Source organism: Lithobates pipiens, unplaced genomic scaffold, assembly GCF_037356315.1.
Source record: "Lithobates pipiens isolate NorthernLeopardFrog02 unplaced genomic scaffold, aLitPip1_a1.2 Scaffold_16, whole genome shotgun sequence".
Lineage (NCBI taxonomy): Eukaryota > Metazoa > Chordata > Amphibia > Anura > Ranidae > Lithobates > Lithobates pipiens.
The window spans coordinates 182,110,268-182,136,469 of NW_027507748.1; the positions used below are offsets into that span (position 1 = coordinate 182,110,268).

Genomic DNA, 26,202 nt, shown 5'->3' on the forward strand with positions numbered 1-26,202 from the left:
CACACGGTCGTAAATTCCGACCACAAGATCCGTCTGATTTTTTCCAATGGATTTTGTCCTAAACTGGTGTTGCATACACACGGTCGGACAAAGTTGTCAGAAAATCCGATCATTCAGAACGTGATGACATTTGTTCGTTCTGACGGGACTACGTTGCGGTTAGTAGCCAATAGCTTTGGTCTCATAATTTGATCTGAGCATGCGTGGCACTTTGTCCGATCGGAATACTCTACAAACAATCGAAAAAAGTCAGATAGGATTTTTTTGTCAGAAAATTTGAGATCCTGCCCTTAATTTTTTTCTGTCTGAATTTGCGACAGAAAAAGTCTGATAGAGCCCACACACGATCAGATTTTCCGACAATATAATCCGATCAGACCTTTTCCGTTGGAATTTCTGACCGTGTGTACAGGGCATTAGACTACAAACATGACTTCCTCTCCTCATCTTCATTATGAAGGGAAGGTTAAGGAATTAGTAGTTTACTGAGATAGCTTGAAAGGAAGATTACAAAGTTTGTGTCATTACTAAGACATCTCTTTTCTGGAAAAATCTGATATGTTTTCTGTACTTGCTGTATACAGTCACCACATTTAAGGACTGGAAAATAGTAATACATTAGATTTTTCTTCTTGTGTTCAGATATCCTTTTAGTAAAACAAATAACTCAAAATAGATGTTTGATGCAGACTCTGTTTCCTTAGACTAGAGAACCTGTAGTAGATTGTATGCATGTTAAACAAACAAAAAAAAAAACACATATCCTGTTATCCTCAGTAACAAATGAAAAAAACTTTTGAAGCATATTTTAAACCAAAAATATGAAAAGAAATTGCTTACTTTTTTCCAATAAAATGTTCAGAATTTATTTGAAAACCATTTGGTGGTCTTTCTTTTTAACTTTCAGTACTGCGCATTACGCATGTGACAGGTACATAATTATTAAAAAATATAAATAAATGGAAAACAAATGAAAATAATGTTAACCCACATTTTATATGACAAACATCAGATGCCGGGCATATTGGATAAAGCCTTATATTATTTAAAAGAACACAATCTTCATCAAATTGCAATAATTAAATTCTTATTTTCATATAATTGTTTTTCTTTTAAACATTGTGTATCCTACAGTGTGGTCTGAGTTTACATTTAGCATTTTTTTTTAAAAATAGGGCGATAAGAAAGAACAGCAATTTTAAACATTCTTAGATACATCTTTTGAATAGTGCTTGTTATTCTTGAATATTACCCAGTGCTCCAGATATTCAAGAAACAATAGTAAAAATGTAAAACATTAAAAAAAAGAGAAAAAAAGGTAAAATTGCACATGCATTTGTGTAACCTCAAAGGGGAGTTTTGCAGTTAACATATCCAAAATGTCATCTTCAAGAGAACTTGCATTATTTCCTACAAATGAATAAGATTATAAAATTCTCTTTCTTACATTATTAAGAAGAAAACTCTTTTCTTTTTCTGGAGGCAACAGAGATGGAATTTGACTAATGTATATACACATAGGTCACAACTAAAAGCACAATCTTTCTAAAAGTTCTTTTCTTAAACTTAAAACAACAATAAAAGATATTTTTTTTTAAACTCACGGCTATTTACATTTTTACAAACTTTTTTCTTCTTTAAATACAGTTCGTGATGGCATATACCTTCATTGCCAGAACTATACATTTAATTCTGCATAGTCAGTCCGCGGTTTTAAATAGAATTTCCATTGTGAGTTACAGCTTTATAAAAAGCTCAGGATACTAATGTATTTGACCAAGGGGCCTTTGTTCTGTATGGCACATAGAGAACTCAGAAAACAAAAACAAAGCAGTAAAGACATTTCGTGTTCCAGAGCAGCTTTCCTCGTTATGTATAATAGAGAAAACATCCATTTTCTTCAAGAAGACTGTTCAAAATATTAAGTTTATCAAAATTTTGTCTAGCAGGGATAAATTCATATGCAATATCATAACAGAAATTTACACAATTAACATCTTGGGCTGATCATTATGAATATTAGACAATTCCTCTAGTCGGGAATGAGTAAGAAAATAATTCCTTCTTTTCTACTTCTTCACAAGTTTTCTGTTTGTTTTTGTTTTCTCCAAGAGGATGGAAAACATGGCAAAGCTATACTCGGGTAGTAGAATGGCCATGGGGTAAATTAGTACTATTTTGGCCTCCACTGAAAGTATTAAAGGTATGCAGTGGTTGCATACCCGTTAATGTGTTCGGAATCATTGTTATTGTGTTTGGAGTCATTAGAGGGATATCATCAGGGGACCTCCTCAGTGTGAGGGTGTAGTCAGGTGGACAGGTCAGTCGGAGAGTGTCATGTGCCTGAAGAGCTTCACATTCATGATCATGCTCCAACTGCTTCATTTGCAAGGACATTATTTCTTCATTTTGAATATGCGCTATATCGTTTGTTGTGTTTCTCTGAGGACTAGGTCGTCTGTGTGTTTCATGGCGTCTCTTATCTTTTTTGTAGTACAGAGCAGCAAAGGCTAAAATATTAAGAAACAAAAGGGAGGCTCCTACAGCAATGGTGACACTTAGTTCTGTGGAGTAATCTCTTTTATCTTCTGCAATTATAGTGGTTTCGCCCAAAACATTCTTTTGTGTTTCTTTTGGATTATTCGCTGGTGTCATTGCTGGACGCTTTGTAGTAGCCCTTGATTTTACAGCAGGAGAGCGTCGTGTAACATACGGGAATGAAGTCATATCCGGTGGTGGTACCTTGGTTGTTGTAGAAACATATTGAAATATTTCATTAAGGTTGTGTAGATGTGGTACTAATTCTAACCAGAAAGCCACTTTGGTTGCTCTGTAGTGATCTCTTACTCTTGGCTTTAGACCAATATGTAGATACAGCTGGTCTTTTGGATCATATTTAGACCAAGCAACTTCTTCAAATCTATTTGGCTTTGTATGTATGAACTTTGTATCTTGTGGAACTGGTTTGTTTGGATCCCTGCAAAGATTAAAAAAAGTTAAGTTAAAGCATATAATATGCAAAGGCAATTCAGGATGATTAAGCTGTGATTTTTTAATCAATGTTCTATGGATCTCATGGATTCAAAAAATAGACAGCAAATGCCTCAATTCAGTCATTTTTAATTGCTTTCAATAAGCCATTCTTACTGTCAAAATACATCACTTGTCTCTCAGACCTTCATTATACATAAAGCCTGGTTCATGCATACCAAAAATCTGTTGGTTCAATGGGAACCATTCGACTTTTTGTACATGTGCTGCTGTCTTTTCAACAGAAGCCATTCTAATGACTGGCTTCTATCAAATGGTCTTGCTAGAAAACCAGCATTTGAAACAAACTGAATATGTATACCAAGTTTAAGAGTCACATGTTTGACTTGAATGGCAGACAAAAGCATAACACTCAAAAATCTGATTCAGACATTAAATAATTATAGTAAATAGTAAATGAACTCCTGAGGCATAACTCTGATGCCTGACTCAATAACACGACACCTGAGTTCCTAACTATGACATTAACTCTGATAATTGAATCCAATTTCTGTCTTTGATTTGTAATGCTGATTAATTCTGTAAATACAATAGCCATTGCATTTTTACTAAATTCAGTAATGCAAAGGTCATGTTCTTGACCTATTTTTCATGATAACTTGTGACATGATTGAAGAATTCAGTAAATTCAAAAAAATATATTTAATAAGAACCCACTTTAAGTGGGATTTGATACATCAGTAGGGATGCCTTTCTTGCCTGAATAAGTAGAAGTAGGCTGCCTGGACACCTGCTTGTATTTTATGCAACTTTAGATCATAGTCATAGCTCATAATCAACTTTGAGTATCACAATTATTTATTACAACTGACACCTGAAATAGACACTCATTTTTTATGCAAGCCTGACATCTGACTCTGCCACCTAAGCTTGACATTAGGCTCTGACACTTAAGTCTGGCACTTTATTCCTTAAGTTTGAGTTTGGTACCTGAATTTGATGCTTGGCCATGATTGGTGATTATGTATTGCTGGATAAAGCTTAATGCCATATGATGAAGACTAGACTTTGTCATAGGAATGAGCCAAACTGCCCTGGGTTTGGTCCAAGCAGGGTACAGTGAACCTCAAACAAGTTGAAGTAGAAACACTACTTCTATATGTGATGCTCAGTTCCCACTGAAAAGGTAGCTGAACAAACTAATGTTTGGGCTTTCAGATAAATGTTCAAACAACCAAAGCTCAGCTCAAAGCTAGGTTCAGACTGACTCATTGACTCATCACTACTATGGAAGGACTAAGTGAGGCTAGGAGGAGTACTAAAAAAGGTATGGAGGATAATAGAGGAGATGTGCACAATGGAAACATTTGTTTAATTTAATTCCAGATTTGTTTCCTAAGTTAATAATTTAATGTTATTATATTCATTAATGATTCAACTTCGGAATTTGTTTCATATATTTGGGTTTGTTTTGTATATTCATTATTTTCAAATTGAATTGAAATTAAAAATTCGACATTTGAATTTCAAAATTCTAATTTTGGAAGATGGCTATATTCATTCTATTTTATTCTAATCAAATCTGTTATAGTTTTCTTCTATTCTATTCCATTATATACTTTTTACTTCTATCCCATGCCTTTATTTTCTATTCTATTCTATTTTATTCTGTTATTTCTTTATTTTCTATTGTATTGTATTGTATTGTACTAGGTTCTACTTTGTTCTTTTTTATATTATATTCTTTTATTTTCTAGAAAATTGTTGTATTTATTGCAATATGTTTCCATTTACAAATTCAAATTCATTTTCAAAATTGAATTCAGATAATTTTTTGTCATAATTTATTTTGAATTTCTGGAAATTTGTTACCATTGTGATTCAGAAATTTGGATATATTGCAATATGTTGAAATTTGGATTTGTAACGAAACAAATTGCATGTCTAATGATGGGTTTTATAGGAGACCTGAGTAGGATGCATGACAGCAAACTAATACTTGGATGAGGATTTAATGAGATTTATAGTAAGATTGAAACAGCCTGAAAATCTAAAAGGGGGGGGGGGGGGGCAAGCGGAAGTACATCTTACAAAATAGATACCATGCAGTCAAAGCCATTCAATAATGTATTGTTCCTTTGTTCCTTTGCATACGGTGAAAAGGAGCTCCTTTTTTTGGACCTGATGATACTTATTATCAATACGAATATTATGACAACTATTTTTTTCAAGGAAACTGATAGGAATGGGTTCACCCCATTAGGGAGTTTCTACCATCTTAGCTCACAGTTACATGACTACATAGTCTGGTTGAAAAAAGACACAAGTCCATCTAGTTCAACCAACAAAAGGGGGAAAAAAAACAACAAAAAAAAAATAACAATCCTATATATTAAATCTTATACCCACCGTTAACCCAGAAAAAAGCAAAAAAAAAAAAAAACCCAAAAAACAGCAAAGCATGATCCTATTTGCTCCAGCAGGGGAAAAATTCCTTCATGATCCCACAATTCTATATATATGCAATCCTATATCAACAGTTGCTCCAGAAGAAGGCAAACAAAAAAAACAAAAAAACAGCAAAGCATGACCCAATTTGCTCCAGCAGTGGAAAAAAATCCTTCCTGGTCCCCAATTGGATATCCCATGGATCAACTTTACCTATAAATGTTAGTATCCAGTATGTTATATACATTTAGGAAAGAATCCATGCCTTTTTTAAAGCAATCTACTGAGCTGGACAGAACCAGCTCTTGAGGGAGTCTATTCCACATTTTCACAGCTCTTACTGTGAAGAAGCCTTTCTGTGTTTTGAAATGAAATCTCCTTTCCTTCAGACGTAAAGAGTGCCACCTTGTCCTCTGTCAAGACCTTAACCAGTTGCTGACTGCCGCACGCCGATATATGTCGGCACAATAGCAGTGGTGGGCAAATGGCACATCTGTACATCCCCTTTAAGAGCCGGGCATAGCAGGCATGTGTGCTGCGTACAGCGTTGCCATGCCCGTGGGACAGGCGGACTCAGTGTCCGCCTGTCTCCCGACAATCGAGTCGGAATGGGGAAGTGTCTATGTATACAAGGCACTTTCCCCATTCTGGCTTGTGTCATGACAGAGATCATTGTTCTCTGTCATCGAGAGCAGTGATCCCTGTCATGTGACTAGTAGCACATCCCCACAGTTAGAATCACTCCCTAGGACACACTTAACCCATTATTTGCCCCCTCAGTGGTTAACCCCTTCACCACCAGTGTCATTTACACAGTAATCAATGCATTTGTATAGCACTGATCACTGTATAAATGACAACGGTTCTAAAATAGTGTTAAAAATTGCTGATGTGTCTGCCATAATGTCACAGTCCTGATAAAAATTGCAGATTGCTGCCATTACTAATAAAAAAGTAATAAAAATGGCATTAAACTATCCTCTGTTTTGTAGATGCTAGAACTATAACTTTTTTGCAAACCAATCAATATATGCTTATTGTGTTTTGTTGTTTTACCAAAAAAATGTAGAAGAATACATATCGGCCTAAACTGAGGGGAAAAAAAATTCTATATTTTTGGGGGATATTTATTATAGCAAAAAGTAAAAAAAATCATCTTTTTTGTTTATAGCGCAAAAAATAAAAACCGCAGAGGTGATCAAATACCGCCAAAAGAAATCCCTATTTGTGGGAAAAGAAGGACGTCAATTTTGTTTGGATGCTATGTTGCATGACCGCACAATTGTCAGTTAAAGCGACACAGTGCCAAATTGCAAAAAGTGCTCTGGTCAGGAAGGGTGTAAAATCATCCAGGGCTGAAGCAGTTAAAGTGAATAACTCAACACCAAGTTTGCTATATGGACCATTTACAGTATCTCACAAAAGTGAGTACACCCCTCACATTTTTTTAAATATTTTATTATATCTTTTCATATGACAACACTGAAGAAATGACACTTTGCTACAATGTGAAATAATGCATGTACAGCTTGAATAACAGTGTAAATTTGCTGTCTTCTTAAAATAACTCAACACACAGACATTAATGTCTAAACTGCTGGCGGGAAAAATGTGCCACTTTACAGGCATACTATAGACACCCCCCCAGGCACAATATTTAAAGGAATATTTCATTTTTATTGTTTCATTTTAAGCATTAAAAAAATCACTGCTTCCAAAAAAGTCATTAAAAAAAATTTGCATTGATACATGTCCCCTGGGACAGGACCCAGGTCCCCAAACACTTTTTATGACAATAACTTGCATATAAGCCTTTAAAATTTGCACTTTTCATTTTTCATGTTAGTGTCCTATAGATTTTAACGGTGTTCCGGCAGCTTTTGAATTTGCCATGAACACTGCATATTGTTTGCTGTTCGGGAAACAGGCGAATACCTGACATCGGGCTCATCCCTAGCCAGCAGTACTCATGCAGCCCCAGACCATGACATTCCCACCACCATGCTTGACTTTAGGCAAAACACACTTGTCTTTGTACTCCTCACCTGGTTGCCGCCATACACGCTTGACCCCATCTGAGCCAAATAAATTTATATTGGTCTCATCAGACCACAGAACATGGTCCCAGTAATTCATGTCCTTAGTATGCTTGTCCTCAGCAAACTGTTTGCGGGCTTTCTTGTGCATCATCTCTAGAAGAGGCTCTCTTCTGGGATGACAACCATGCAGACCAATTTGATGCAGCGTATAGCCTGAGCACTGACAGGCTGTCCCCCTACCTCTTCAATCTCTGCAGCAATGCTGGCAGCACTCATATGTCTATTTCCCAAAGGCAACCTCTGGATTTCACTCTGAGCACGTGCACTCAGCTTCTTTGGTCGACCATTCTGAGCGGAACCTGTCCTGTTAAACCACTGTATGGTCTTGGTCACTGTGCTGTAGCTCAGTTTCAGGGTCTTGGCAACCTTCTTATAGCCTAGGCCATCTTTCTGTAGAGTAACAATTCTTTTTTTCAGATCCTCAGAAAGTTCTTTGCCATGAAGTGCCATGTTGAACTTCCAGTGACCAGTATGAGAGAGTGAGAAAATAACACCAAATTTACCTCACATGCTCCCCATTCACACCTGAGACCTTGTAACACTAAGGAGTCACATGACACCAGGGAGGGAAAATGGTTAATTAAACATATTTTGGACAGTTTCACTTAGGGGTGTACTCACTGTTGTTCCCAGCTTTTTAGACATTAATGGCTGTGTGTTAAGTTATTTTGAGGAGACAGTACATTTACACTGTTATACAAGCTATACACTCACTACTTTGCATTGTAGCAAAGTGAAGGGGCTGGTATGGATATTTAGGGGGACCCCAGATCAATTTTGTTTAAATTTGACATGGGGTTCCCCTTAAGGGCCTGGTAATTGAATTTAGGGGAACCCCATTTTTTTTTATCAATGAATGAATTGTCGGCTCCGTAATACAGAGAACACTCATTGAGTATTACGGGAGCCGACAATTCAAAGTGATTTTAAAATACTTTTTTTCCTTGCGAAATTACACTTTGTGCAGGGACAGTTCTAAGCACGGGAAACATGCACCCCTTCACAGGCATACTATAGACACCCCCCAGGTACGAAATTTAAAGGAATATTACACTATTATTGTTTCACTTTAATCAGTATTAAAATCACTGCTCCTGAAAAAACTGTAGTTTTTAAAACTTTTTTTTGCATTGATCCATGTCCCCTGGGGCATATTAGCCTTTAAAATTAGCACTCTGGTGCGAACCGAACAGGGGGGTGTTCGACTCATCCTTAGTTACTAATACTGTAGCTAGTTCCAGTTTTATTATTACTTTTTTTTACTAGTAATGGCGGCGATCTCCGATTTGTATAGGGACTACAATATTGCGGCGGACAAATTGGACACTTTTGACACTTTTGACACATCAAGCATCAAGCATTTCACTTCAAGCATTATTAAAATCACTGCTCCTGAAAAAAACAGCTGTTTACATTTTTTTTGCATTGATACATGTCCCCTGGGGCAGGATCCAGGTCCCTAAACACTTTTTATGACAATAACTTGCATATAAGCCTTTAAAATGAGCACTTTTGATTTTTCATGTTTGTGTCCCGTAGACTTTAACGGTGTTTGCTTATTTGTACAAATTGCCTGTTCACATGTCCTGGTGCCAACTGAACTGGGGGTGTTTGGTTCATCCCTTGTCCTTAAGATAAGATTCATGGAAAAAGGATATGATTGCAGAACTTTGCATAAGATCATTATGGAAGTGCAGCAACATGAGTACAACAGTTTATTGGCAAATAACAGCACGACTTCTTCTAGTACAGAAATACTTAATTGCTTTCTGGCTACATCCTACACCTTTCAGTACTGTATGATTAAAAATATTTTCAAACAGCATAGACTTGTTCAAAAGAACTACAGAGACCTGGGTCCATTGCAACCTTAAAATCCCCTTAAATATTTTGAGGAGTCCACTTTTTAAGATATAGAATCGCTGCTAAAGTTATCAACCACTTGCTGATCGCCCTATAGCAGCTTCCATTATACGCTTATTGCAATGTAAATTAAAAGAGAGAAAAAACACGTGAATACATATTGTTCCAAATTTATGAAGAAATTTGATTATTTTTTTTTTATTAAAAATGTTTTATAGCAGAAAGTAAAAAATATAGTTTTTTTCAAAATTGATGGTCTTTTTTTGTTTATAATGCAAAAAAATAAAAATAAAAAACACAGTGGTTAAAATACCACCAAAAGAAATGCATTTTATTTGTGTACACTGGTACATGCACAATGGTCAGTTGGTACATGGTAAGAAATGCAGTGCCTTATCGCAAAAAGTGGCCTGGTCATGAAGGGGTAAATCTTCCAAAGGTCAAGTGGTTATTCCACCTGTTAGACCTACTTTTTTTTTAAAACATGGATGGATAGTGTTGGTGTAGAAAATGTAGGGTACATAAAATCAATCAATTTAAGGGGAGGAAGATCACAGCTTTTCAACTGTTCAAACATCTAAAACATTTAACATTAATATCATTATCTCCTATAGCAGGAAGAATGTGGTTTATATGTTGAAGTGCCCCATGCAGCCTGCACCATTTGAGGAGGACAACACCGATTCTGCAAATCCATCTTAACTACCTGACATCCGCGCTATGGCCGAATGACGGCCACAGTGTGGATGTGAATTCCTGAGAGGCTGTCATATGATGGCCTCCCTTGTGCACGCTCCCTGCGTGCACCCTACAGGGCGCGCACAGAGCACGCTGTGATCACCAAGTTACCAAGACTCTGGTGATCAAGGATCTGAGTAAGGGGTCGGTCCCGGTCCCTTACCATGTGATCAGCTGTCAGCCAATGACAGCTGATCACATCATGTAAACAAAAGCTCAGTGATCATTTTTTGTTCTCCTCACGCTGACAGCGGAGGAGAAAAAAAATCAGATCACCGGCTTATCTTAAAGGGACATCGGTCCCTAAGAGGAAGAGGAAATTATGCCTCATTTATACCAACCAACAGTGCCCACAAGTGCCACCTATCAATGCCCACAAGTGCAACCTATTGATGCCCACAAGTACCACCTAGCGATGTCTACAAGTGGTGCCAATCAGTGCCACCTAGAAGTGCTGCCTATCAGTGTAATCAATCAGTGCCCATCCCTATCATCCATCAGTGCCACCTATCGGTGCCCATCAGTGCCGCCTCATCAGCGTACATCAATGACAGACAAAAATTGCCCATTATAAAATGTTAAAACAACATTTTTTTTTTAATTCGGTCTTTTTTATAAAAAAAAAAATCGCACAGGTGATCAAATACCACCAAAAGAAAACTCTATTTGGGGGAAAAATGCTAAAAATGTCATTTGGGTACAGTGTTGTATGACTGCCCAACTGTCATTCAAAGTGCGACAGCGCTGAAAGCTGAAAATTGATCTGGATAAGAGGGGGCCTTAAGTGCCTAGTAAGCAATTCGTTAATGAACACATTGGCAACATTTACCACTTTCCGCCCATGCTATAGCAGATACAAGTTTACAGCATGGACCTCCAGTTCTAGGACATGTGCAGCCTAATCAGTGCAACTTATCAGTGCCCATCAGTGCCACCTCATTAGTGCCCATCACTACTGCCTGATCAGTGCAGCCTCCTCAATGCAGCCTCATTAGTACCCATTAGTGCAGACTCATCAGTGCCCATCAGTGCACATCAGTGCCTCCTCAAGAAAAAATTGCACGAGCCTCCAATCCTTGGAGGACATCCCTGGATGTATGCATCAATGCAGGCTCGTCAGTGCCCATCAGTGCAGCCTCATCACTGCCCATCCGTGCAGTACCGCCTCATCAGTGCAGCCGCATCAATGCAGCCACATCAGTGCCCATCAGTGCAGCATCATCAGTGCCCATTAGGGCAGCCTCATCAGTGCCTATCAGTGCCCAGCTGTGCAGCCTCATAAGCCCACATCACTGAAGAAGAAAAAACTTCTCAATTTTCTAATAGAAACAAAGAAAAACTTTTTTCAAAATTGTCTGTCTTTGCTCATTTATTTAGCTGTTACTATTGATGCATTAAGGATATTAACATGGTATTAATTTGAAGTGTAAGTAATTAACATAAGTATAAGAAGCTAAAGGTATAACATCTCTGGGTATTTCTCTCATTTCAACTACTAGGGGGTTTGTCCCTAGTGCAGTTGTTTCAATATGGTTTTATTAATCCTGCCTTTTTCAGTTTGGTCCCTGGGGGGGTCTCCTTTTTAGTACAGTCATCGCTGTTCGAGCCTTTATATTAGTCTCCCTTATTGCAGTAATTTCTTTTTAAATTAATTAAATCTGCATTTTGTAATTTGGCCATTAGGGGGTGTTCCCTCTGTAGCACAGTCATTCCCTTTAAGTAAATGACTTGCTAGCTGTCTGCTTATACAATATAGTGCCATTGTAAACCCATATTTAAATGCTATCATGATTTCTCATGGGACAGTGAACTATTTTTAAACAGTGTTTTTTTTGCTATTTTAATAAGATAGCATGTCTTTACTATATGTCATTAAACCTGCAATAAGGAGGAGGTTTTTTGAGAGAGCAGACACTTTCCTACAACCCTTCCTAATAAAAACAGATGAGCTCAGAGAGACATGGTGGTAGAGGTGTCTGAGGAGAGGAGAGCTGTTTTGCAGCCTGGGTCCTTGTAAAAAACTGGCACAGGGATTGCTAAAAGATTTTCAAACCTTGGACTTTTATGGTTGGTGAGGCTGGTTTGTACTATTTTGAGTCTGTGCTGAAGCTAACACACTATTTTGCCTGCTGTTTAAAGACATGGGGGTTGAAACCGGAGAGTGCAAAATATGGTGGAGCTGTGCATGGTAGCCAATTAGCTTATAACTTCAGCTTGTTCAATTAAACTTTGAAAACAATTTTGGAAGCTGATTGGTTTCTATGCAGGGAGGCTCTAAAAGGTCTCTGATATGATGGCTGACTTTCAGACGGCTGTGCAGAGCATTCTACAAAAGATGACCACTGTAGTGTTGACGTGTTGGGCATTGGCCAATATGCAAGCACAAGTCTGCTATGAGCAGGCATTGGCTGCACAACAGTAGGCCCTGGCACAAGCACAAGGCCCCCTGTGAGAAGGCAACAGCTGCACAACAGCAAGCCCCAGTGCAAGCAGTTGCAGTCCAATAAGAGCCTATTTGCTGTCTAAACAAATGATAGTCCTACAAAATGCAGTGATCCAACATGCTGGGAGTCTCCAAAGGGTCTCTGATATGCTGGCTGACCTTCAGATGGCTGTGCAGAGAATTCTACAAAAAATGACCACTGCAGTGTTGAAGCCGCAGGGGCATGCCATTTTGAGACAGTTCTGTCTGATTTTGAGGTTTCCCAAGAGAAATTTCTTAGTGTTCAGATGAGTAACCTCACTTTGATTGCCAGCAAGGATCAGATCACAGTGATAAATGATGAGCCACAGCAACCTGGGGCAGATGAGGTTTCCCCTATTTTGCTGGATGGAGTATTTAACCACTTAAGGACCTGGCCTATTTTTATGACTTGGTGTTTACAAGTTAAAATCATTTTTTTTTTGCTCAAAAATTACTTAGAACCCCCAAACATTATATAGATTTTTTCTAACACCCTAGAGAATAAAATGGCGGTCTTTGCAATACTTTCTGTCACACCGTATTTGCGCAGCGGTCTTACAAATGCACTTTTTGGGGAAAAAATACACTTTTTTAAAATAAAAAAAAAGACACCAGTAAAGTTAGTCCAATTTTTTATATTGTGAAAGATGATGTTTTATGCTGAGAAAATTGATATCAAACATGTCATGCTTCAAAATTGCACCCGCTTGTGGAATGGCAACAAACTTTTACTCTTAAAAAACTCCATAAGTGATGTTGGATAGAATTATTGCTCTCACTCTAATGATTGTGATGATACCTCACATGTGTTATTTTCATATGTGGGCGCTACTCACATATGTGTTCGCTTCTGTTCGCAAGCTCAACAGGACAAAGCACTTAACATTTAAATTTTTTTTTCTTATTTATTTTACTTTTTCTTTTCTTTTTACACATTGTAAACATCCCTCATAATAGAAAAAAAAGCTTGACAGGACCTCCTAAATATGAGATCTGGGGTCTAAAAGACCTCAGATCTCATATTTACACAAAAATGCAATAAAATTTTTTTAAATATTGTTTGAAAAAAAGAAAATGTCCCTTTAACAGCTATGGGCAGAAGTGACATCACTTCCACCCTGCAATGGTATGGAGCCGGGTGGGGACAATTTTCCCCCCACTCAGCTCCATGCCAAGCAGGGTACAGGACCTAATTGCCTACGGTCCTGCCGAGGGCTCCGGTAAGCAGCAGATGGCACTAGAGAGCGGCGGGAGGGGGGCCCTCTCCCGCCAGCGATAAAAGTGTTCTTGCAGCAAATCCACTGCTGAGACCACTTTTATTTTAAAGCAGAGCACCCACTGAAGAAGTAGATACCAATATTCCACTTCAAAGAGCCGCCGTATGACAGCTGGTGGTCCTTAAGTCGTTAAACAACTGGTAGATATTCAACATTTTAGGTGCATTGTGTTACATTTGAGTAATGCTCATGTGTTGGGGGGCATCCCATGGTGGCTAAAACTTAGGAACAGGTTTTGCAATGGTTTTACCAGCTAGGAGTACCCCAGGAAATCAAAGACTTCTGTAATTCCTGCCCAACTTAACAAATGACCCTACAAACACTCCAGAGTCCACGGGTACTACGTGCAATTACCAAACTACTCTTTCATCACATGGCCATGGGCTTGGTGGGCCTCTTAGTCAAATCATCTAGGGGACTCCAATACATTTTAGTGGTCCTCAACTATGCCACTATATATCTGGTGGTGGTTCCTTTAAGAAACACTCATTCAAGATTATCCAATTAACATTGTATCACATGTTCACAAGAGCAGGGCTCTAACCTGAGATTCTTAAAGATCTCAAGCAGACATTTAAGTCTAATTTTATGATGAAACTCTATAAATTGTATAACTAAGCACTTACAGCTGTCCGTGTATCTAATACAGATGGATGGGTTTGTGAAATGGTTCAACCAAATCCTAAAGGAGATGCTAAAGAAAGTGGTTGAAAAAGATGGTTGTGACTGCAATTATTTACAGCCCCATTCATTGTTTTCTATATGGGAGGTACCCTAGACATCAGTGCGGTCTGCATGTTCAGTTGGTTTATGGGAGACACCCCCATTGATTGTTGAACATGGTAAAAGACTTGTAGTAACAAAGAGCTAAGACCCATCAGGGAGCAGCATAATACAATGTGCAAATGCACATTGTATTATACTGGCAGACATGATGTTCATAGTCAGGGGACATGGGGAAGGGGGAATGGCACAAGGGGGAATGGCAGAAATGATGTTCATAGTCAGGAGACATTGAAGACATGATGTTTATAGTCAGGGGACATTTGCAGGCTACACAAGAGGCTCAATTGCCAACAGTGCAGTGCAAATTCCTATCAAAGTGTCAGGGACCCTTTGATATAGTGGAGAAGCCAGAAAAGATTAGTTGCAAGGTCTACCAGCCCACAAAGAGAATGTCCTATCATTTGAGCCTGATCAAACCATGGAAGGAAAAATAAGTTTTGACAGTAGGTCAGAGAGTTCAAGAAGATCCCGGCATCCAAATAAAAAAGGTAGGAGATAACAAAGACCCTCTCCCCTTCTCAAAAACAGGAGTCCTGGGAATCAATATATATATATATATATATATATATATATATATATATATATATATATATATATAAAATCAATATATTGGACCTTGGAATCACTGAAGTCTCCAAAATGGATGGATATCCCATGAGTCAGGTAGACAAATTACCGTATATACTCGAGTATAGGCCGACCCGAATATAAGCCGAGGCCCCCAATTTACCCCCAAAAAAACTGGCAAACTTATTGACTCGTGTATAAGCCGAGGGTGAGACATGCCTGTCCATCCCTGTGTGTGTTTCCGTCCATCCCTGTGTGTGTTTCCGTCCATCCCTGTGTGTGTTTCCGTCCATCCCTGTGTGTCCGTCCATCCCTGTGTGTCCGTCCATCCATCCCTGTGTGTGTGTGTGTCCATCCATCCATCCATCCCTGTGTGTGTGTGTCCATCCATCCATCCATCCCTGTGTGTGTGTGTCTCCATCCATCCATCCATCCCTGTGTGTGTGTGTGTGTCTCCATCCATCCATCCATCCCTGTGTGTGTGTGTCTCCATCCATCCATCCCTGTGTGTGTGTGTCTCCATCCATCCATCCATCCCTGTGTGTGTCTCCATCCATCCCTGTGTGTGTGTGTGTCTCCATCCGTGTGTGTGTGTGTGTGTGTGTGTGTGTGTGTGTGTGTGTCCAGCCTACCTGTGTCCCGAGCCTTTGTCCCGAGCCTCCGTCCCGTGCCTTGCCTCCTTGCCTCCGTCCCGTGCCTTGCCTCCGTCCCGTGCCGTGCCTTGCCTCCGTCCCGTCCCGTCCCGTGCCGTGCCTTGCCTTGCCTACGTCCCGTGCCCTCTTCGTCGGCGCCTCGGCGGCCATTGTAAAATTCAAAAGCCGCGCCTCCGCCTGTGATAGGCGGAACACTGAATTTCCCAGCAGCCTGTGTTCCGCCTATCACGGACATCGTATCATCCTCGTCCGTAGTACGAGGATGATACGATGTCCGTGATAGGCGGAACACAGGCTGCTGGGAAATTCAGTGTTCCGCCTATCACAGGCGAAGGCGGAGCCGGAGGCGCAGCTTTTGAATTATAGAATGGCCGCTGTCTGTCTGCTCGACACGCTGATCGAGCGGGCAGACAGCGATGACTCGAGTATAAGCCGAGGGGGGCACTTTCAGCCTCAAAAAAGAGGCTGAAAATCTCGGCTTATACTCGAGTATATACGGTAATCGATAGATTAGGTCCAGCCCAGTACATTACCACTCTTTTTTAAATAACACATTCCACTCTCTGAAAATCCAAGCTAAACATCCAACCAATCCCAGGTTGATCCATCCTAAGTGGCTCTTCCCACTCACCAAAAAGTAGCTATACTCCATTCTCAGCATTTTGAGAAGATTTGTACCCTATTTTGTCAACTAGGAAAATCTTCACATGGGAAATTTTTAATCTAAATCATGGGAGTGCTGGGGGAGAAGCACCATTCTACCAGTTAAACAAGACATTGTGCCAGGAACCAGTCTTCATAGACTTGGACATTCAGAAAGAGTTGCTGGTACAAACAAGTGATTCAAACCTGGAAATGGGTGAAGCCTTGACCTAGCTAGTTGGGGAAAATAGAAGACTGTCATATACTTGAGAGCTCACTCCAGCTGAGAAAATGTTTTAAATGTGGAGTATCTTGCAAAAAAAGTGGGCCCTAGGTACACTCTGATAGTAATTATTGGGGCTATATTTAAAACTGTTGTCAAAGCATGCCCTCCTTACCTAGATGACGAGTAAGGGGTTTGTTTATTGCTCTTCAAGATTTTACATTTACATGGTACATAGACTTGGCAGAGAGCATCAGAATGAGAATGTCCTTTTTGGGGTCTAATGATTTTTTGGGGGAGGTGCCCAGACCCCTAACCAGGAATGAGTGGTGGGGGGGGGGGGGTATGTGTAGAATTATCCTTAGGCTGGATAAAGAGGAGATTAATATGGGAGAGCAGATATTTCCCCTGTATTCCTACCAATAAAAAAACAGTTAAGCTCAATGAGACAGTGTGGTGAAGGTGTATGTGGAGAGGAAAAACTATTTTTCACCCATGATCACTGTGAAAGCTGACACAGGGTGCACTGAAAGGTTCACTTGGATTTTGGATTTTCCTGGGTTGGTGAGGTTGATTTATTATATTTCCAACATGTGCTGAATCCAACACACATTTCTGCCTTCTGTTTGAAAGCTGTGCATTGTGGTGACAAGAAGCTGTTGTTTGTTTGCAATGAAGCCAAAAGAAAAACCTGTATTTATTTTACTGTATGTTTGCTGAGAAATAAAGCATATTTTAAGTTTAAAAAAACTGTCTGGTGGGTATCTGTTTTCCTTCTGGGCCTGATATATATATATATATATATATATATATATATATATATATATATATATATATATATATATATATATATATACATATTGTTTAAAACTGTAATTTATGTTTTCTATGGTTTGTCAGGTACATTGAAATTAAGCATATTTTATACTCAATTTTACTATTTTGCTTAACAGCATGTTCCTCCGTAAAGGAGAAACCTGGTTTTATATGAGATATTCTAGAACTTTATGTTCCTTATACTTCATCTAAATGCGAAGCACAAAATGTTGGCTGTATAGTAATTGCTCTTTTATTGCCATGAACATGATTCAGTTTTTATCTTTTACTCGCTATGCCTACAAATTACAAAACTAAAAGACCATGAATACTGGGGAATTTAGAAACTTTGAAACTATTTTCACCGCTGGATCAAGTTATAAAGCAACTTTTTAGCTACAAAAAAAAAAATATATATATATACAATTGCTGTCATTTTCTTCCATGTGCATACATTATATATGCAAGTGAAACTGTTTTAAGCTATGCAAAAACATTGAAGTACATATAGTTTAGGTGTTCATAAACATAAAAAAGAAGATCATAAAGTGTGACCGCAAAATGCCCACTCTTTTACTATTTGGAGAATAATAGCAGTCTTCAGGAAAAAAACTGAAGTAGTTGTCAATTCGTTCTCTACAATCTCTTGGTAGGGAAATGCCTGCACATGTAACATAATATTCATAGTTATATTTTCTAAATTCAGTCATACCTATGTAGGTTCTGTACTGATAATCTTTAGTGCACATTAATCATTTTAGTATGACAATTGGGTAAAATGGACTCACTCGTGTCTGATAACTAGGGATGAGCTTTGTGTTCGAGTCGAACATACGTTCGATTTGAACATCAGCCGTTCGCCCGTTCACGTTCACGCCCCACAATGCACTGCATCATCGCAGTGCATTGCTGGCTCATGATTGGCCAAGCATGCACTGTGACCCCGCATGCTTGGCCAATCACAGCGCCGGCAGCGAGGAGAGCCATGATTGGCCACAGGCAGGATGCCTGTGGCCAATCATAGCTCAGGCTGTGTAGTACACGCCCCACACTATATAAGTCCGCCAGCGTGGCGGCCTTGTGTAGTGTGTTGGCGTCTGTAGGAGTTAGTGAGTGTTCTGTGTACCACAGTATACACCGATCGTTATTGGCCGATTTTTCGTTCTTGCTCTTCTGTAGTGGTTGTTGTCTGTGTGCCCTGACCGCAGTATACACCGCTATATCCACCTATATAGCTAGCTATATTTCTCTTTTTTAATAGAGCTTGCAGTCAGTGGTAGGAGATTGTGTGTGCTGTCTACGAGCCCTGAACCCAGTATACACCGCTATATACACCTATATAGCTAACTATCTTGCTCGTTTTAAATAGAGCTTGCAGTCAGTGCTAGGAGATTGTGCGTGCTGTCTGCGTGCTCTGAATCCAGTATACACCGCTATATCCATCTATATAGCTAGCTATCTTGCTCGTTTTAAATAGAGCTTGCAGTCAGTGGTAGGAGATTGTGCGTGCTGTCTGCGTGCTCTGAACCAGTATACACCGCTATATCCATCTATATAGCTAGCTAACTTGCTCGTTTTAAATAGAGCTTGCAGTCAGTGGTAGGAGATTGTGCATGCTGTCTGCGTGCTCTGAACCCAGTATACACCGCTATATCCACCTATATAGCTAACTATCTTGCTCGTTTTAAATAGAGCTTGCAGTCAGTGGTAGGAGATTGTGCGTGCTGTCTGCATGCTCTGAACTCAGTATACACCGCTATATCCAACTATATAGCTAGCTATCTTGCTCGTTTTAAATAGAGCTTGCAGTCAGTGGTAGGAGATTGTGCATGCTGTCTGCGTGCTCTGAACCCAGTATACACCGCTATATCCATCTATATAGCTAGCTATCTTGCTCGTTTTAAATAGAGCTTGCAGTCAGTGGTAGGAGATTATGCGTGCTGTCTGCATGCTCTGAACCCAGTATACACCGCTATATCCATCTGTATAGCTAGCTATCTTGCTCGTTTTAAATAGAGCTTGCAGTCAGTGGTAGGAGATTGTGCGTGCTGTCTGTGTGCTTTGAACCCAGTATACACCGCTATATTCATCTATATAGTTAGCTATCTTGCTCGTTTTAAATAGAGCTTGCAGTCAGTTGTAGGAGATTGTGCGTGCTGTCTGCTTGCTCTGAATCCAGTATACACCGTTATATCCACCTACATAGCTCTTCTATATTTGAGACATCTGCCATCTGCAGGAGTTAGTGATTGTTGTGTGTGCCTCCAGCACAATATACACTACCCAATTGCTGGTTTTCCCAACTCCCTTCAGGCCATTACCATGTCTGAAAGGCCAGCAAGGAGAGGCAGACAGGGGTGAGCCGATAAAAGAGGGCAAGCAGGCTCTGTGTCTAGAGACAACAGTGCTGGTCATGGACGCGGTGCATTGTCATCATCAGCACGTGGCCATGGGACACGCTTGTCCTTCTTTTCGGCAGCTGGACATGTTGAGCCGCAACATGCCAATGACATGGTAGAGTGGATGACCAAGCCCTCTTCATCCTCCTCATCCTCTCTCACCCAGGCTCAGGGTACTAGCAAAGCAGCTGCCAACGCATCGTCTTCCCTCCTCTCAATGTCATCATCAGTGACTCCTTCCCTAGACCCACCATGTCCTCCTGAGGAGTCTCCTGAACTCTTTGAGCACAGTGTTGGGTACATGCTCCAGGAGGATGCCCAGTGTTTTGTAGGCTCTGATGATGATACTCAGCTAGAGGAAGGCAGTAGCGTGAATGCAGAGAGAAGGGATGCTCAAGAAGGACAGCAATCTGGCAGTCATGTTCCACAAGCTGCAGCATACTGCCAGGTTTGCTCCAGCGATGTAGAGGGAGGAGATGATGAGGGCACTGACTCCACGTGGGTGCCTGGTAGGAGAGAGGAGGAGGAGGAGAGGAGGCACATGTCCAATGAGGCAGGATGCCCTCCAGGGGACAGCTTAGGGGCAGCACACCGACTGAATCACACCGCAGAGCTCCGTCTGTGCAGGGCGCTGCCTCTGTGCGTTATTCTAAAAGTTCTTTGGCGTGGGCCTTTTTTGAGACGAGTGCATCAGATCGCACCGCTGCTATTTGCAACATATGTCTCAAGCGTATTTCGCGTGACCAAAACATCAGCCGCTTGGGCACCACATGCTTGACCAGACATATGTTGACCTGCCATGCAGCTCGTTGGCAAGTGTACCTCAAAGACCCACACCAAAGAACAAAGCAGACCTCTTCTTGCTCCTCATCAGCTGGGATCTCCAACCCCACTAGACCTTCAGTCCTCTCTGAAACCTGCTCTGAGAGGAATGAAGGTGTACAATTAGGTGTGTCACAGCCAAGTGCTTCCGGGCACTCTGCTAGCAGTACACCCACGTCCGATTATAGCAGGCAAATGTGCGGTTCCTCAGTGGCAGGTCCCCAAACACCTTTTTCTCACGGAAGGCGATTCCGGCTCTCTACCGGCATGTCCTTGCCTCGCTGGACAGGGCGGTCAGCAGTAAGGTGCATATTACCGCTGATTCATGGTCCAGCAGGCATGGACAGGGACCTTACCTGTCTTTCATGGCCCATTGGGCAGCTGGGAAGGATGCAGGACAAGGGGCCGTAGTGTTGAAGGTTGTTCCGCCACCACGCCTCCAAAATGCTACTATTGGTTGTGACACACCTCTCTCTTCTTTTTCCTCCACGGCCTCTTCCAGTGCTCTGTCCTCAGAACCAGTGGTGCTCCGTAGGCATTCCAGGGGCTACGAAAGTATGCAGGCAAAACGATGCCATGCCGTGCTTGCGCTGGTTTGTTTGGGGGACAGGAGCCACACTGGGGTGGATGTTTTGTCAGCTCTGCAGGGGCAGGCCGAGAGGTGGTTGACGCCACGCCAGCTTAAGCCAGGAATGGTGGTTTGCGACAATGGCACCAACCTCCTCTCCGCCCTCCGACAGGGACAACTGACCCATGTGCCCTGTGTGGCTCACGTCCTTAACCTGGTGGTTCAGCGGTTCTTGGGCAGGTACCCGGGCTTACAGGATGTCCTGAAGCAGGCCAGGAAAGTCTGTGTGCATTTCCGCCGATCATTTAATGCCTGTGCTCGGCTGGCTGAGCTCCAAAAGGAGTTGAACCTGCCCAAGAACCGCCTTATATGTGACATGCCCACCAGGTGGAACTCAACGTTGGCCATGCTGCAGCGGCTGAACATGCAGCAGAGGGCCATCAATGAGTACCTGTGCGACTACGGCACCAGGACAGGGTCAGGGGAGCTCGGTTTTTTCTCACCACGCCAGTGGGGCATGATCAGGGATGCATGCACTGTCCTGTCACCGTTTAAGGAGGCCACAAGGATGGTGAGCAGTGACAGTGCATGCATCAGTGACACTGTACCTCTTGTCCACCTCTTGGAGCGTACGCTGCGTGGAATAATGGACAGGGCACTTGAGGCAGGAAGAGGAGGACTTCCTTGCCTCTCAAGGCCCCCTTTATCCAGACAGTGTTCCTGCTGTGCCACCCATCACATAGGAAGAGGATGAGGAGGAGGAGGAGGAGGAGGAGGATGATTGTGTCAGCATTAAGGTGGAGGCTGGCATTCAGCTTCAGCAGCAGCAGCAGTCTTGTAGGGATGATTTACAATCCCAAGAAACCCATGGACTTGTACGAGGCTGGGAGGAGGTAGCTGCGGATCATGTTGTCCTTAGTGACCCAGAGGACTCCGGACCGAATGCCTCAGCTAACCTGCATGGCCTCCCTGATCCTGCAAAGCCTGTGGAAGGATCCTTGTATTCTTTGGATCAAGGAGAGGGACCATTACTGGCTGGCCACTCTCCTTGATCCACGGTACAAGGGTAAGGTTGCCGACCTTATCTTGCCGTCGCAGAGGGAGCAGAGGATGAGACATCTCCGGGAGGCTTTGCAGAAAGGTCTGTGCAATGCGTTCCCAGAGACTGGGAGGTTACAAACTCCTGGTCCTGGACAATGTGTTGCTGAGGCATCGGTCAGAAGGAGCGGTGGAGAAAGTGGCCGTCTGACCGATGCTTTCAGACAATTTTTTAGTCCGCAGCCCCAAGGTATGATCGGTTCCAGCAACCATCGCCAGCGTCTGATTTACATGGTGCAGGAATACCTAGGGGCAAGGTCAGACTTGGACACCTTTCCCACCGAAAATTCTCTGGCTTACTGGGTCTTGAGGATGGATCACTGGCCAGAGCTTGCACAGTATGCAATTGAGCTACTGGCCTGTCCTGCATCCAGCGTTCTTTCGGAACGCACCTTCAGTGCTGCTGGTGGCTTTGTTACCGATCACAGGGTGCGCCTGTCCACCGAATCAGTTGATCGACTGACCTTCATCAAGATGAATCAGTCTTGGATCACCCACAGCTACCAAGCACCTGAAGCTGATGTAACCGAATAATTTTTTTTGAAATACCACATCCCTTCAAGACTGCCTATGCTGATGCTGAGTGACTGTCCTGTTATGTTGATTGTCTATCCTCTTCCTCCTCCGCTGATATGTTGGAAGAACATTTCTGGTTCTGGTTGATGCCATCAGCCCAATTTTTCTGCCCCTGTTTAACAGGGGCGTTTAAGTACAATTTTTGATGCAATGCTTTGCAGCAGGGCTAATTCCTGCATTAAAACTAGAGTATATGGGAGAGGTTGCAGTGTCGTGGCACCAGTGCCTAAGGCCCAATTTTTCTGCCCCTGTTTAACAGGGGCGTTTAATTACAATTTTTGATGCAATGCTTTGCAGCAGGGCTCATTCCTGCACTACAACTAGAGTATATGGGAGAGGTTGCAGTGTCGTGGCACCAGTGCCAGCAGCCCAATTTTTCAGCCCCTGTTTAACAGGGACATGTAATTACAATTCTTGATATAATAATTTGCCCACCCAGAGTAACTGTGAGGACTTATAGTGTTGTGGCACCAGCACCACAACCACCAAAGGTCAATTTTTCTACCACTGTTCAACAATGGCATGTAATTACAATTATTGATATAATCATTCACAGCAGGGTGCTCCAGCGCCCACCAAGAGTCACTTTGAGGACTTACAATGTTGTGGCAAAACCAACACCTTGTTCCGCCATTTCTGCAGAGCATATAGGGCAGGCCCCTACTTTCAAACATCCAACTTACAAACATCTCCTACTTGCAAACGGAAGGAGACAACAGCAAGTGAGATGAAAAAAGACGGACGGCAAAACAAATTATACAGGGGTGATAACCCTTCCCTATGTTTACCAAAAAGCTTAAAAATTGTTTTTTTGACTGGAGCTACACTTTAAAAATGTACCAGTTGAAAATTACAAACAGATTCAACTTACACAACAAATCTACACAGTCCCTGTCTTGTTTGCACCGCCTGTATACTGCTGTTCTGAGTACATAGGGCCTGGGGGCCACACGTATTTCCTTTTTTTAATATGGGTACGGGGTTCCCCTTAATATCCGAACAAGACCCAAAGGGGCTGGTAATGGGCAGGGAGGGCTACCCATGCCATTTTTCTCAATGATTTTCAACCATATTGCAGGAACCAGATATAACATTAAAACCGCAAGCAGTTTTAAATGACGTTATTTCCATTAAATGTCATTTTGTGCAGGGACTGTTCTAAACATGGGAAACACGTGGCACTTCACAGGCATACTATAGACACCTACCCAGGCACAATATTTAAAGGAATATTTCACTTTTTTTTCACTTTAATCATCATTAAAATCAGTGCTCCCGCCAAAACGTCAGTTTTTAAAACTTTTTTTTGCATTGACCCATGTCCCCTGGGGCAGGAGCCAGGTCCCCAAACCCTTTTTTAGGGACAGTATCTTGCATATTAGCAGTTAAAATTAGCACTTTTAATTTCGAACGTTCGAGTCCCATAGACTTCGTACGAATTTGGGGTCCGTTCGAAAGTTCTGGTGCGAATCGAACCGGGGGGGTGTTCGGCTCATCCCTACTGATAACATAGCCAATGTTATACTGTGACAGATGGTGATATCTGGTTCACAACTAGTTTGACTTGTTGTTAATAGTGTATATAATTTTTCATAAGAACACATCTTGTAACTGTTGATGGTAGATTTAACTATGTTGCAGCCACCTATGTAGGATTTATGTTGGTAGCGGCTCTGGCCTGTAAACTGACTCCTGGCTAACACATTGGAAACGGTTTACAATTCCTTATCTGACTCTCATATTTCAAGTAGAAGTTCATTCCTTGTTCCACTGCTTGTGGGACAGTCACAGTGGGTATCTCTGCAGTGAGTGAACACAGAAGGTATGAGATTTTAATTTTGGTTTCAGCTGATCAGAAGCTGGTCTAGCATGATATGTGCTTGATCAGCTTCAATGGAGTGCAGTGTGATATTAGGGGTATAATGGACCCTTGATGTTTAATCAACCTTACAATCAAACCTGATCATCAAAGGGAATTTGCATTATGCTATCACATAAGGGGCTTGTCAGTCTACAGTATGTGATAGCTCCAATTGCCAGAAGGGCTTCCCTGTATATCCTCCTGTTTACTTCCGTGATGCGCATCGGGGAATTCCTGTGTTGGCCATGTCCCTTGGACACAGCCAATCACAGATCGTGCTAAACGACCATTTAGCACTCAATCTGAGTGTCCAATGGGAGATGATCTCATATGTAAACATATGAGATCATCTCTCATTGCCGGCTCTCCCTCCTCACACAGAAACAGCGTGTGAGGAGGGAGAGCAAATGGCTTCAGCGGGAGTGTAAAAGAAAATAAAGCAAAAAGAAAAAAATAAAGCTCTATTTGTGCGAACAAAATGATAAAAATTTCATTTGGGTACAGTGTAGCATGACCGCGCAATTGTCACTGAAAGTGCGAGAGCGATGAAAGCTGAAAATTGGGCTAGGATGGAAGCGGGCGAAAGTGCCCGGTATTAAAGTGGTTAACTGGCAGAGCCCTACACATACTACATACTGTATATTGTGATCTGCAACATCATCAAATCAACATGATGATGTCACCCTGAAGACAACTGATACATCACTTTCCTCATTTCTCATGTATCAGGAGTTTTTGTATGGGTAGGCTTTGGCGACCTTAATTTACAACAGAGGTGAGTGGAAACCTTTGTAAGCAACAGTTTTGGCCATGTTTTCACAATCTTGGGGAGCTGGAGAGGAAACAGAGAAGGGAAAACAAAACAATGTGCCATGGAGGACCTCTGGTATCAGGAAAGCTTAGCTGAACTGAAGTTATAATCCTTTGAATATTTAAACCATGGGTTTATTTTTGGGACACAGCACAATACACATTTGTTATGTTTAATGATATGTATCTGATTACCTGCAGGTGATTGCTTCTGTAAAAATCTTCCCTACTGTGCCTCCACCAGAGCCACTGACTATTGTCCTGAGCTTCTGTTTTCTGGAGCTGGAGCTGTGAGAGTTCACAGCAGCATTTGCTACAGAGAAAAGTTGTGCCACTCATACTGCCATTCAAATACCCCATCCAATCAACTGCTCCTCATCTATTGACATAATGTGATACATTTGTAGGACAATTATAGTAGAAGTTTTATGAATGGCAGAGAGGGCAGAAGTGGATGGGTGAGTGGTCAAACTTTTTGATGCTATTAACTTTCACAGTGGT

General features: G+C 41.4%; 1 protein-coding gene across 4 annotated transcripts in view; it reads right to left on the bottom strand.

The window, feature by feature from the left end:
- Positions 1–836: 836 nt before the first annotated feature.
- The window catches only part of NLGN4X (neuroligin 4 X-linked), a 476,850-nt gene continuing 451,484 nt past the window's right edge, over positions 837–26,202 (bottom strand). For all 4 annotated transcript variants that reach the window (XM_077480817.1, XM_077480819.1, XM_077480821.1 and 1 more), the window contains one exon: positions 837–2,977. In XM_077480817.1, the coding sequence (XP_077336943.1) occupies positions 2,134–2,977 (844 nt within the window). In that variant the 3' untranslated portion in view covers positions 837–2,133. The remainder of the gene's footprint in view (positions 2,978–26,202) is intronic.